The following is a 14652-nucleotide window of genomic DNA, read 5'->3' on the forward strand; positions in this document are numbered from 1 at the left end:
TATTTATATTTATTTATAGATATCTATACAAAATATACATATTGGTGTGTGCATATATACAAATACCTAATCTAAAGAATTTTGCCTCTTCTAATCTCATAAAAATTGATTAAATTTATTCTGGAAATATTTGTGTTAAAGCTTTATGCAATTGGTTCCCCTTTGTTCCGAGTAATATCAGGTCCAGTTCATAAAACTATAAAAATAATGTTTTTTCACTTGTTTCTATTTTGTTTTTTATTAATAATTATTACAATAGTTTATTAATATTCTGGATACCTACTTGGATAGTATCGGTATGGTAACTATCCACAAACAAATTTCCAGAAAATGTTTGGGCCACCAATGGTTTTTGAATAGTCGTTAGAATTTCCAGGAAGATTGAAACGAGGGCTTAGACGACATGATTTGTGATTGGAGACGAATGTATAATCTACTGAAAATGGTTTTGATGTTGGAGACATCTGACAGTTGCTGTAATGTGATGAAAGTATTATGGATAAGATAATTTAGGTACGGTTTAAATGAACCCTCTGTGATGTTAATATAATTTCAGAATGCCCACAGTAACATCAGTCAGTAAATGTAATGTCTTTCGTTCGCAAACTATAATCTGAACAGTCAACCAGCTCCCAGAGAGAAATCTAATTCGAACTTTGACTGCCAAGTAAGAGTGTGTCTGATGAGACTGATGCTTGTGAATCGTCCAAAATAATGCTCATGTTCCGCTGGAAAAGTGGAAATACTTTTGAGAAAGTTATTTGCGATTTAAAGTAATCGCTTATTTGCCATTGCAACATTCACTTCATTTTTTCATTTTAAAAGCTGGATTTTCAATTTTTTACATTAAAAAGGATTTTGCGATGAACATGGAGTAAAGCTGTAATGTCAGCTAATGTATATAAACGGCGGTGATATTCTTAGGGTAGCAGGAAATATTTTAGGGGTGAAGAAAAGGATAGTTCCAAGAGGAGAGCCTCCTTGGGAAGAAAGATGAAAGAAGGAGAGTGAAATCCTTTACAGACACTGAAAACAAATCTGTTAGCAAGGTAAGATTTTAGTAGATATGGTAGACAATCAAGTTTAGACAAGAAAACTTCATACTTCGAACTAAAGTCAAAACCTTTTTTTGACTAAAAAGAACTAGGACAGTAATGTTTGCCCACAAGTAAGGAGGCGATGCTGTCCATGATGAACGGTAGAGTGTATGGTTCTAAATGGTTATTTGTTAAGGTACAGGTTAAGGTAATTTCAAATAAATATTTAATATTTAGAATATATGTCAATTAGAATTTCAATAATTTCGGCTTGAGAAAGTGTTAAAGTCGCTTAAATTTTTGGAAAAGGATGTTCAAGTTTACATTTCCTTATTACAAAAATGTAAAGGATTTCTTTCATTATTCCATATTTATTTTCTGATGATATTTTTCTGAATTCGTGACTACAGCTCAATCTATTACTGAATCTAATTATTCTAATTTTCTCAAATGGAAACATTTCTGATTTATCTGTTGACAAATTGTTTGAAACATTATTTTAGTAATTTCGAAAGAGCTATTATGTTAGCAACAGTGAAAGTTAGTTTTTAAATACAATTTAGTTTTGAAGTATTCGCTTAAGCTTAAGAGTTGTACATTAGTTTTAAGTTTTTACAAATTGTTAATCTATAGAGACGTTTCCCTGAAAATTAAACAATTTTCGGCAAACTCCTTCATTAAATACTTTTTTTTTACTCCAGGAATTGCAATAATAATAATAAAAAAATATGTTATTCTCTCACATCTTGATTTACTTTTTTTCTCTTGCACATATGAGAAATATATGAGAAAATCCCAAAAAAATCGAAAGACAGTGCTTGATATTTCCTTTAGTATCTCCTGGGTCTGAAGAAGCTTCTAGCCAAAATGAGTTCTGGAAATGAGATATTACAACGTTAGTTTTCACTTTTACCAAGTTTCTTTTCATTAGAACAGCAGCATTCTAAGAGCCATTTAGTTACTTTGCAATGAACAGTTCTGAATAAACTTGAGATATTTTGAATTTATTGCAAAATTCAGGATTACAAAAAAAAAAAGAAAAAAAAATAGGTTACCTTTGTTTCATTATTGAAGATTACTGCCGAGTTTCGCTACATTTCCCACAATTTTCCTCACCATATTTTGCCACACCTTCCTTTTTAGTTTTCCAGAAAATATTGTAAATTTATTTGGTTACAGGGAAATCTATTTAGATAAATTATGTAAATCTAACAAATATGATGTACTATTTTCATTATTTGTATCCAATTCTCCTGCTTATTATTTTATGAAAATTTTGAAATTGTGGAAAATTTATAAGGAAAATGGCCAAATTTGTAAACAGGGAACATTCCACACTTACTTCTTAAAACGTTGATGCAATTTTATTCGTTTTCCATAAATTAAAATCTACTGTTTTTAAAACAAAAACAAAACAAAAAATTATCTATGTAATTATGTTTGTACAAACTCAGAAAAGTTTTGATTTTATTGTTTTATTGTGTTCATGCCGGTCAGGGATTAAAGTATTAATATTTTTTACATAATGACTAGCTAAAATATATTTTTAAATTGTTAATTTATTATTAAGTTTGACTTGCTAATTTCTTCTATGGAATTGTGAAACAGACGATAGGCTTGTTCCTTAGTTACATATCGAAGGCATTGACAAATAATCCACAATCAATGTCAGTCCATTTGGACAGCATAAAATGCGCCCTTTAAATTCACCAAATTTCTCAGAATTATCTCCACATTCACACGTGTCCGTTTCTTTTGCTGTTGATGTTTTGCAATTATCAGAAGATTCCATAGTCTGAGTTTTAGTCCCAACATTATGGTCCGTTTGGGCAGGTGTTTTGGTTAAATTACTGTTTTGGATGAGATTAACATGAACAGGATTTGGTGGTGTATTATTATCTTGAAATCCTTCATTATCATGATCTACATGTAGAAAATTACCGTAAGAGACTTCTTGATGTGGAATTGGAACATCGTGAAGAGTTTCATAAGTAGGATGAGGCGCTAAAGCGTTGAAGCGATCACAACGACAGTCCCTTCCAAAATTGCAATTTGTTGACATTGGAAATCGGCCACAACATTGTGCTTGGTTGTTAAAACTACAAGTTTCAAGTGAATGAGGACTGTTGGCACAACTGGAACGTGAACATGTTTTTTGGGGAGAAGGCATAGTATGATGACCCATCACAGGATTCGCAAAGTGAGAATTTAAAGGCGCACAAGGGCTGTTTCCTTCTTGATACTCGCACGTTGTATGTGGTTGAAATTCAACTTCTTGACAGTCTTCTGGGCTACGTCTGCGAAGATTAACTGTGTTGCACATATGTCGATGAACAGGGCGAGGTTCATTATGTCGAATATAAGGACTAAATGTGGCTCCTGGATGTTGATTATGATCCAAGTTGAAATTAGACGCTGATTCCAGATAAGAAGTTGGATTAAAGTGATGAACATGTTCTTGCGTGTTGGGATATGCATTGGGATGGTAATATGGCACAGTTCTACCATAATTTTTATCCAAACTGTAGAGATTGTTAGTAAATTCTGTATTACTTGGAACCATTTCATAATAGCCTAAGTTACTTCGTTTATTTCTCCCTGAACTTGCCAGTGACCTTTCAATTTTCTGAAATACGTCCTGACCTATTTTATATCCTATGAAGTTCTTCAGCGATGACAAGGATTCAGCATTATAGAAATTGGGCGGAAATTGATTAGATATTTTGCCATTTCCATTCTTTAACCCAGCATCATTCGATGGGATTCTGTAATTTACATCTCGGGGGGTTGGACTTCCAGGTAGATTTATTTGGTTGAAAGTTCCTCGATAATTATTATCATTCTGATGGTGTGGATTATTATTTAATAAATTAAAGTATTCTTTTTTTGACCCATCATTTTCATTCTTTTGTTTCCAGCCATTTGAAAAAGCAGCCAACTCTTCATTTGTCTCAATTCCGAATGAAAACTTTATCTGAAATTAATAAAAAGTTTCCTTTAATTTGCAGTAGTAAAATTTATTAAGATTGTCCTGTAAAAAAATAAAGAAATCATTGCAAACTATAACGTTACCAGGCTCCTTAGAGAAAAATTTTACATGAAGTCTTTAGGGTAAAAATCTTCCGTCATTTTATTTTTATATTTATTTTGGTTTTTATAAAGAGAAAATAATAAAATATTATATTAGGCAATGCAAATCTAAAACATTAGAGAAGGGATTAACTATAGGGTAGCGTATTGGATTCTCACGTGGTGGTCCCGGGTTCGAATCCAGCTACTAGCCCTTAGATTTCGCTTCTTACACCTTTGTCCGTTGATGGACAGTAGCTCATTGACCAATGGTGGACAGTGTTGTCTCTAACGATAGAACATCGTCCGGAGGCCGGCAGTGCTCTGAAAAAAACTCCGGGCGCCTATAACCTCAGATGTTTACGTGAATATTTATACTTTAGCTGGTTGAAATGTTTATCTATGGATCCTATAGCTCTAGAAACCCATCTCTAATGGATGATTCAAGATTCAAATCAGACATAATCACAAAATGATTTTCAGAAAAAGCAAATATTGTTATGGAGTCATTATTGGCACAGAATCTTCTCCCAAATGGTCTCTTATTATATATTTTTTGTATTTAAATTGACTGTAACTAAATATTTATTTTCCTTAGACAATTTTTCAATCATTAATTATTTCAAAAATTTATGACAGTTATTATTATGAGGCACACTTTATAATTTGTTTGTGCTTATCTCTCAATTTATCTCATTCTTTTTGCTTATCTTTCTTAAATATTCAACGTACTTATCAATTAGGGAGACGTGTTAACTAAAAAATTATGACTAAGGCTGTCATTTTATTTTAAATTCTTTCTGGATTACGAAAACAAAACCTTATAAAAGTCCTACTTTAAATTTAAAGGCAGGTGTAGACGTAGCCAAGAGTAATAATGATTAAGAGATGTTTACACTTTGATTGGGAATCAGGAAAATACGTATTTGGAAGACTGTATTTCTTTTTTTAAAATACTTTCAGGTAATTCTTACGCTAAAAATAATTAACGTAAAATTTCAAATCAAAATTATGATCTGCAATAACTTTTTTCTTTCCTTTTTTTTTTTTTAATCTTTTATTGGAATTTACAACTGCAACGGTTGTTGCAACAAGCAAATATGGTATCTGACAAAAAATAAAAAAAAAATACGTGAAAATCACGAGTGGAGAAGCCACCCAGTGGTGTCACTCCAGTAACGGGCTTTGCTATTCTGCTCTCACGATAAGAGTAGAACACGAGGCCATCTTCTCTTTAGTCTCCTTAGAGGATTACCTGGTGACGTGGAGGAAGATAGGTGTTCTATGAGAGGGTTAGGATGAGCTGCTGTAGAGGAATGAAATTTGAGAAAACGAATGTTAGCAAGATCTGTGATGAAAGGGATTTTGAGGTCATTATGGATAGTGAGGTTAGATACATAGAACGGAGCGTTAAGAAGTTTTCGAAGTGTTTTTGACTGTAATGTCTGGAGGCCTAGTGAGTTGGAACGCTTAGTCGATTCCCATACTACGATGCCGTATGACCAAATAGGTAGCAGTAACAGTGCAATAACTTAAACCTAAAAAAGTTGATTATGAAAAAATAAACTAATTAATTTTAAAATTAGTTTTTGTGGACGTTGGAGTTAGCACTGGCATTTTTTTTGTAATGAAAGAAATAAACTGTGTTATTTCCTTGCGATAAAATACAGTCGAGAGAGCTAAAAAAAGTAGAATTATTTTTTAAACTTCATACGCTCTATGAAGATTTCTTTATTTGGAATTCGTGGAAAAGTTTTTTTTCAGTTCGTAGCAGGAAATAAAATATAATCGGCATGTTGACTGATAGTCCTGAATGCAGAACATATCATCAAGTTAAGGATTGACTGCAAGCAACGTCCCGAAGACCTAAAAGATCTATTGTTTTATTGAAGAAGTGGCTTCCATCTACTTGGAATGATCAATTTGGAACGCGGGCAATAGGTTAGGCAATCGAGTCAACCAAGGAGGTTCAGATAGATAGTCAGTACCGTTGGAAAGCAGCAAGCCTCTTCCCACAGAAGACTGCTTTTTGATCATCGGTTTAGTTTTTAGTTCGGCAAAACTCAGATTGAATCTTTGTTACAGTAACTTAGTCTCTAGTTTGAATCTGATTAATAGTTGGGGTAGTCTTACCTAGTAGTGTATCCCAACAATCTAAAGACGAACCAACTTAGATCTCTCTAAACAATTTGGAGAAAGACTCGCTCATGTTTCTGTTTAAAGAGAATAACTTGGAGTCGCAAATCATTAAAATATGACTCATCAGAGGCACTAATACATCTGTTATAATTAACAGGTGAAACAGTGAAACAAGTAAGCTGTCACTCTTAAATTTTAATTTAATAAGATTCAGAATTCTCCTTTTCATTAGCTGAAATTGGTTGTAACCAAGTCAATTAACGTTTTGGCGGAATTCTCTGATTAAACAACAAAGAAATCTCCGAAAATCACACTTCTTCTAACGTGAATGATCTCAAAAATAAAGAGAACTATCAACCAAAAGCGTTTAAAGAAGAAGCGTTTTGATTCAAGAATGTTATCTTCTCTTAATTTGTATTTTATCTCATGCTAATTAATTTTTAATCTTTGCATCAAACTTCAGTTAATAAAGTCAAAAACACGTCTCCATATATTGCTCTACCGAAGTGTAAAAGTATTCATTTTTGACCTACTTCCGATGGGAAATAAAAACTAAATGAAAAATCAGCGTTTGTAAAATATATCGCGTATGGTATTTGTTCCACGTCCTGTCCCAAATATAAATGTGACAACGATGTGGAATATATAACTGGAGCATTCTATCGCGCTGATTTTCTTTGTTTAGTTTTCAAGCGAAATTCACGTTTTCAGGTTCTTCTTTACAAAAAGTTGTTTTTAACAAATTAGAGAGTTTGGCCATTTGACTGGAAGTATATATTTTCAATGTGACTTTTAAAAAAAAATCGATTAGATTTGAGATTTGCTGTAGGTGCCTCAAAATGGGACCAGACAAAATGTTAATGAAAAAAAAATTAGGCATTCGAAAATGATACTTTACTATTTCAACTTGTCTGTTTTTTTTTTTTTTTTTCTCGGAAAAGTCATATAAATGCACTTTTGGAGAAATGTTGGGGGATGCATTCTTCTTAATTGCCATATTAGTGAAATAAACTGCCTCATAAATTGCATAATATTTCAAATGTAGCGTATTAAATGCACTTATTAAAGAAACTTCAGTTAAGCAGGATTTTTAAGAGACCTGCAGTTAAGCTGTTGAGTGTCATGAACAGTAGTTGAATCTTTACGAATATGAAATATCTATCCAAAGTTACGAAATAGAAGAATATTAGTCCACAGGATGTGCAATTAAACAAAACTTTTTTTTTTCTAATTCTCGTTAATTTTCTAGACGGCCGGCTAAATATTTCATTTGAACTTGAATTTACACCCCTAGCTAGATGGGCCTCTCTTTTAGGCTACAAAATTCGTCTTTAGGGATATTCATTTCAGTAAAGTTCAGGTGGAGCATTGAATCAGATTTCATTCAACAATATTATTACAATGTGTTGAATATTTATAATATTGAAGTCAACTATCTTTTTAGTACAAACTCCAAGTTTGAGAAGATTTAATTTCTTCAAGTGCGGTACTAGTAAGTCATGTGAGTGTTAAAAGTAGATGTTAGTTATTACTAATCAAGACTATTGTCTTGGTGCTCTGAGTAGAAGCGTTTCCTCGTTTAGCAGCGCGTACAACACAAACAACACTTCAGATTTTAACTATGTTAAGTAAAACTAGTTTCATTTTTTTTCTTTTAAAGTAAAAAAGAAGATGCCTAAAATTTAAACACATATTTTCTAAATAAACAAACTGAATTAAAGGAAAATATTGTACTTACAACAGCAAATGTAACAACCAGTAACGAAATAATAGTGGGCATAATTCGTGACACATCTGACAGCTACTGCGGCCAGTACTACTTTAAACTAAATGTTCGATTATTGCCTTCATTTCCTACAGTACTAAAGATAGGTCGTTTATAAACAACTCAATGACAGCATATTTTCTATTGTTATCAACACGAGATAGCCGAGTATATAAAGCAACAGTTTACATTTATTTCTTTTACATTGTTTAAAGTTATAGTGAGTGAATATGAGCCACTTAAATGCCTGCGGCAAGTAAAATGTGTGTCACAAACCATATCTGACTACTTAATGTTTATCGCTAATCGATACTTGATGCTTGTTAAGGAACGGATTGGTTTATAAGAAAATTTGATATTATTATTATTATTATTCCCTTTAAGAACAAAATAAGCGAATAATTCAGCTAAATATGAGCAAGTACAACATGTTGAAATAGGGAATTATTTCCTTCTAGGGAGCAGTTAACTCGGAGTTTTTAAGGATGAAGAAAGCAAATCCTATTATCTTCACTTCCGAAAGGATATCAGCATGTTCTCTAGGGAAACTAGCCGAATTGAGTTCGTTTAAAAAGATTCAGAAGTTGATTGCTTTTTTTTTGTACCACTTTCTGATGCACTTACAAACATCATGCTCTTGTCGTTGGAGGCAATAGTAGACCGAGATATGGGTTTAGATGGACAATCAATGGATCTTAGAGGTTTCTTGGCAATCCAGTACACACTAATTTAGGGTCCATCTATTCTAAACCAGCAACATTCTCCATACAGCTGGTTGATCCCAAGAGGACGATATGGTTAAAGAATGCTCCTCTTCTGTGTGGTGAGGATCTTTGTGAACAATTATTAGGATAGTCGAGGAAATCCCATTAATCATTACAATATAATTTAAATTTATATTTTATTACTTTATATGTAAAATGGAAGTTTTATTTATTTTTGTTTAGATAGCTTGTCATCGCAACAAAAATATCGCGTGTTTTAATTTTGCTTGCAAAAGAAAGTTAAAAAAATTAATTAATATTGCACGCATCGTGTTGTTTTTATGCACCGCTTTGCAGTTTTAGCATTGTTAGCTGACTAGATTTTTTAAAAATGCAATTATATTTTTAACACAAAAAAATATCACCCCTTTCACTTTTAAAACCAAAAAAATGACCTAAGACGTTTTCTTATGTTTCTTACATATTTGGCATTTTTAAACGACAGCATTGCATCTACATAGAGGCCAAAAATAACATATGTTATCTTGTGATGAAAGACAATCATTTGTTGGTTACCTTGGTCCGTCTTAATTTGTCTCGTAATGTCGCGTTTCCTTTACTTTTGCTTATGAGCAAACTTATGAAAAATTATTATTTTATTTTAGGCAATATTTTATTTGATTTTTAGTTTCAACTTGATTAAAAAGAATATTAGTAGTCTCTCTTATCACTGGTTAAACACTGCTAGACTGGCAAATTTGCCTTACTAGTTTGGTCAGAAAGTACTTGTTTTGAGATCGCTTGAGGCAGTTTCTATACATGTAAATACTTGAGCACAAAATAAAAAAATTGAAGACGAAATTTCAGATCGTTGCTTGAAGTACACATGCAATAAATTTATTGTTATAATAAATAAGGCGCCACGGAAACCGAGCGGTTAGAGAGGAGAGCTGTAAAGCTAATATGTATTGTAGTACTGGGTTCGATTCCCAGTCTTTAGGCCTTGGATTTTATTTAATGGTTAATAAAAGAAATTTACAGCAATGTATGTTTGCTAGTCGCCTCCGTCCACGACACCTAATTGGTAGTTGGACGTAAAGCCTGTCTAAAAAAAAATAGGCATTACTTTACTTTTACTGATATAAATAAAGTGTTCATTTTTCAAACTTTGTAAAAATCATTAAATAGTTCTCAAATAATAACATGTTCTTTTTAAGAATATGTAAAGTTCACATTCCCTTCACTTGCCCAAATTCTATTCCATTGCATGATGCAATCTAAAATCGTAGGTCACAAAGTAATCTGGCAGTTTTTTAGTTACGATCACAAATTCGACATCCACTTTTAACTATAATTCTAATGGATCTTACCTACATATTTTCTCCAAATTCCGAATTTGACTCTGCGATTGTCTCTTTTGAGCTTAGTGGATACATATTTCCAGACTGTCAGATAACTATGCATAAAAAAGACCATTGCTTGGGATTAAAAGAACCATGACATTGTTATTTCCGGTACAAAGTACGCATTGGAAATTTAGCACGATTGAAACACTAATTGATCGCTGATCTAAGGGCATTGCAATATATTCGACCGCTTTCCGAGTAAAACTACGTATATCATAGTCAATATGCTCCTCATACAATAAATTATCAAATGTATGAATGCCTCGTTCGGCGTTAATCATATCGTAGATCTTATAACCATTCTCAAGGTGGAAGGAACCCTTTTAGTATTGTTTGGGTTTGGCCTAACAACCAACAAAATGATCAACAAATGAAGGCCTCTAACAATGGCTGAAGAAAGATTAGAAATGACCCGTGAACGATATAAAATCTATGATTATAAAATCTGCTGGATTAGCAGGCAATAATAACAGCAAAAAGAGTACATTTTATAAGTCCATAATACTCGCATTACCCAAACGACCATGTTATAAAGCACGGTCTGTAACCAGGCTACAAACTACAGGCGCTAGCATAATTCACCGGTTACTCCTAGATATTCGCCAATACCTCCAATTTTATGCCATCTGTTATCTCCTTACGACTTTTTCTCAGACTATTGTTGTAGTCCTGCATCACGCCTCAGTGGAATAGAAGTACTGAAGTGGGGCAGCTTCACAGTTACCTCTTGTATGTGTTTATTAAAATATCGGATAACTTTAAAGGATTTCCTCACAACTGTAGCGTTGTCAACGAAAACCGAATTCTGTGCGTACTCTAGAATCTATCTTGTGTACAATATAAATATATATGATTTTTTTTTTTTAATTATGTCGCTCCTAAATCTAAGGTCATTGGCGTTGGAGCCTCTGGACAAATGTCCTTCCGCTACAGACACATTGTCCTTCACAGGACAGTGAGCTGTAACGATTCCTCCTAGTAAGAGAATATTATCTATTATTTTTAAATCTCTTATAGTGATTTCAACGAGTCATTTTTGTTTCAGCAGATCCTTACATCCGGAACTTGGAAATGTGGAAAGCTGAGAAGATCAAATTTGTAAGTAGCTACTAAGTATGCAAGCAGTGATTTCCAAGCTAACATTTTCAGTAATATTTACAAGATCCGACAAACTTTAAAAGCTAATAATGGTGCAACATATTTGTTGTAAAAATACAACAAAGATATATTAAAATGTTAACATTGCTACATTAAATTCATCGTAAATAAATGAAATACGTAATATTAATAAATTATTTGTTGGTTAAATAATGATTTTCTAGTAAAAATATTGTCTTCAAAGATGGAGTCAACGCAAATCTCTTGGATCTTGTCATTTTTGTTCTTAGCCACCAACAGAACAAATGCACCATAAATCTCGTGACTTCCATTAGGAATTGAGTTAAAGGATGATTCATACTGTTTTCTATCAACACTAACAGCTATAGGTAAAGTTAATTAATTTAACGTTACTTTATTTTATTTTATTATTATATTTTTTTATTTTAAATATTCATCAAGATTAAATAATTTTAGAGTAACATAAATTTATCTGCTTAAGGGACATTGATTCATTAATTGCTACAGCAAGATTTCAAAGAAAAATTTTGTTTCCTATATCACGTACTGACAAACAGTGATCGTTCTTTTTTACGTGACATTTCCTGGAGAAGCCTATGGCACTCCTTTATATCCCTCCTTTTGTAGTCGAATGCACACGTAGATTAATACATATAAATGCCGGTATACTAAAGGGTTCAAGAATACCACAACAATAATTTGAAATTTTAGAAGTGAAAATAGGTAGCAACATGGCTCAATATAATTCTCAATTGATACTCATTTTCTTAGTTATTTTTGCCTGCTTACAGGTATATAGAGCATTTTTGTTTTGGTTTTTTACCAATTTATCATCTAATTAGCCATTAGGAATATTTATTAACTTATACGATGTTTATTTTCAGACTGGAAATGCATGTAAATGCCTAAAGAAATTATTGCTAGGCCTGGATCCTTGTTGCCTGCCACCTTGTTGCTTGCCATGCTATCCTGCACCACTTCCGCCATGCTGTCCTGCACCGCTTGCGCCATGCTGTCCGGCACCACTTCCGGCTTGCTGTCCTGCGCCACTTGCTCTCCCACCGTGCTGTTCTGCACCACTACCACTTCCGCCATGCTGTCCTGCACCACTACCACTTCCGCCTTGCTGTCCTGCACCATTTGCTCTTCCGCCTTGCTGTCCTGCACCACTACCTCTTCCGCCATGCTGCCCTGCACCACTTCCTCTTCCATCGTGCAGCCATGCACCACTTCCTCTTCCTCTTCCTTCTTGCTGTTCTGCTGCATTACCGCTATGTCAAGTAAGTTATAATTTAGATAATATTTATATCTTTTTCTGTAAAAATTTTTTACTTTCTAGAAAGAACTTTTTGAATTGGTACCTATCTTTTGGGTTTTTCATGGAATATATTATTTTCTAGGAACACTGACTGCGAAAAGTGGTTTTCACAAATTGGTCTGGGTGCTAGTGTGAGTGCGAATGCACTAAAAACGAAGAAACGCCGAAAGTTCAAATTTATTATTTAGATTAAGTGACAGAAAGGAAGTCACAATAAGTTTGTGGTCCAAATCGGTCAACCAGAATTCTTTGTTTATTAATAAACAGATTTTTCTGTACTTTGTAATTTTCTTGATATCACCACCTACGATGCTTGATGTATTTGTTACCCACAATTAGTTCTAATTCTACATTTCTAAATTTTCCTGGATAAATTCGATTGAGGGTGATTTTGGGCGAGTGTGGTGATTGGGCGTGTATTTAAAGTGTGCCATTTCATATAATGTAAGGTTTTATAACCTGCTAAGTTCTAAAAAGAATTAAATATTTATCAAAATTCCAAATTTTGCTAAAAAAAAAAAAGGCAAATTGGAAGTTCTAGGTGAATAGATATTTTTAGTATTTATTGATTTTTCGCAAATGGCTCCATTAAAGTGAATGTATACAACATTAAACACAAATATCTTTTTAATTATTTGTAATCCCCCCAAAAAATTATTAAGAATAATGTAGAAAGAGATTATAGTAAAAGATTTTACACCAAATTTTGTGTAACTAAATTTTTGCTCAAAGCAGATAGTTTTCCTTTTCTTTTGTTATTCTTAATGTTAACATAAAACTTCTATTTAAACCTGTTGGTTCAGTTATGATTTCCTAAAGATTTCGCTGTTCTGAACTCGCAAAACGCCACATACATGGAAGAAAGAAGTGTCAAGCGCTACATCACCCATAGAGAATTACGTTATCCCAAGTTAATCAACGTTAACTAAGTGGCATTGAACAAATTAGTGTCAAGCAGTTTAGCCGCCTCAGGAGGGAAACCTACCCTCTACACACAGTACAAGGAATTTTGGTCTTTCTCTACTCCTCGCAATGACAGAGGAATTGGAACGGTATATCTTTCTCATTCAAAGCGAATCTTCCAATGATTACTATTGGGAATTACAGTAGTCACGAGCATTGATAAGTAATTTCTTAAACCTACAATGCTGGAGAACAGTACCACTCGACTTCGTACCTCTTGGGCTTCGTTGCACATGTCTATGCAAGGATTCTGCAATGAACTCCTTTGCTTTCATATAACTGTTGATACTCTGCCACAGTTCACAAAAGGGACTTAAATCCAACAGTAATCAGCCTGGATTTGACTAGTTAGCCTCTGATGGCCTTAATTAACAACTACTGACCTTTCGTCATTCGTTCCACTTAGGCAAAAGAAATATTGTAAGTACAAGTAATTTCTTTTGACAAAACATTTGTAGATTAAATTACTCCTTCACTATATTCTTAGTACTTACTTCAGAGACTGCGGCCCATAAGGATAATTATTGAATTATTTTATAATTCCTATTGATTTTTACTTTATTAAATAAGAGAAGGTAACGGAAATATCGGCTTTGAGGCTCCTGAATTAAAACAAAACACAACAAAAATGGTTTTTTCAAATTGTCTGTTTTTATGTTTATCAACGTTAATTCAGAAACAAAAAGTTGCAGAAAGTTCAAATTTGACTTCAGCAAAGAAACCACAATAAGGTTTTGGTCGAATTCGGTGAATTAAAAGAATCAATTAACGGAATCATCTTGTTTTTAATTTTAAATTTAAATTTTTGGACCATCATTTTAACATATTTATACATTTTTTTTGTTTGCTTGTTTACAGCTGCCATGCCTTGGATGTCTACCACCACCTTTTCTACCTTTACCACCTTGTGCATGCTAAACAAAAGCGGAAAGAAAGTAATACTGCAATATTTAAACATTCCTTTTTTTATTTTTATTTATAAGTGAATCCCTAAAATAAATAATTTATTATTTTTATTATCATAAATTTTTTTATTTACTTGTTCCCTCAGAAACTCATAAGGGTATCAAGCTCAAATTTTCTTTTTTACAATGTTTTGACCACTGAGATGTTTGTATTTATCCGGATGTTG

At 32.9% G+C, this 14652-nt stretch overlaps 2 protein-coding genes across 3 annotated transcripts; one reads left to right on the forward strand and one right to left on the reverse strand.

Moving 5' to 3' along the window:
- Window positions 1-1388: 1388 nt before the first annotated feature.
- Window positions 1389-8290, reverse strand: LOC141456395 (uncharacterized). The gene is made up of 3 exons (XM_074132345.1): window positions 7984-8290; window positions 2093-4011; window positions 1389-1911 (listed from the first exon to the last, which is right to left on the reverse strand). The coding sequence occupies exons 1-2, from the start codon at window positions 8023-8025 to the stop codon at window positions 2662-2664; spliced, it is 1392 nt and encodes a 463-aa protein (XP_073988446.1). The 5' UTR covers window positions 8026-8290; the 3' UTR covers window positions 1389-1911; window positions 2093-2661.
- A 3581-nt stretch (window positions 8291-11871) lies between these two features.
- LOC141456437 (uncharacterized) lies at window positions 11872-14546 on the forward strand. Of its 2 annotated transcripts, none has more exons than XM_074132437.1 (3): window positions 11872-12030; window positions 12124-12519; window positions 14379-14546. In XM_074132437.1, the coding sequence occupies exons 1-3, from the start codon at window positions 11971-11973 to the stop codon at window positions 14436-14438; spliced, it is 516 nt and encodes a 171-aa protein (XP_073988538.1). In that variant the 5' UTR covers window positions 11872-11970; the 3' UTR covers window positions 14439-14546. The 2 variants fall into 2 exon arrangements, with proteins under 2 accessions (XP_073988538.1, XP_073988548.1); XM_074132447.1 differs by lacking the exon at window positions 14379-14546 and adding an exon at window positions 12640-12835.
- Window positions 14547-14652: the final 106 nt, after the last annotated feature.

The sequence above is a fragment of the Rhodnius prolixus genome, unplaced genomic scaffold (genome assembly GCF_049639745.1).
Source record: "Rhodnius prolixus isolate KJV_2025 unplaced genomic scaffold, Rpr scaffold_1, whole genome shotgun sequence".
In the NCBI taxonomy this organism is placed as follows: domain Eukaryota; kingdom Metazoa; phylum Arthropoda; class Insecta; order Hemiptera; family Reduviidae; genus Rhodnius; species Rhodnius prolixus.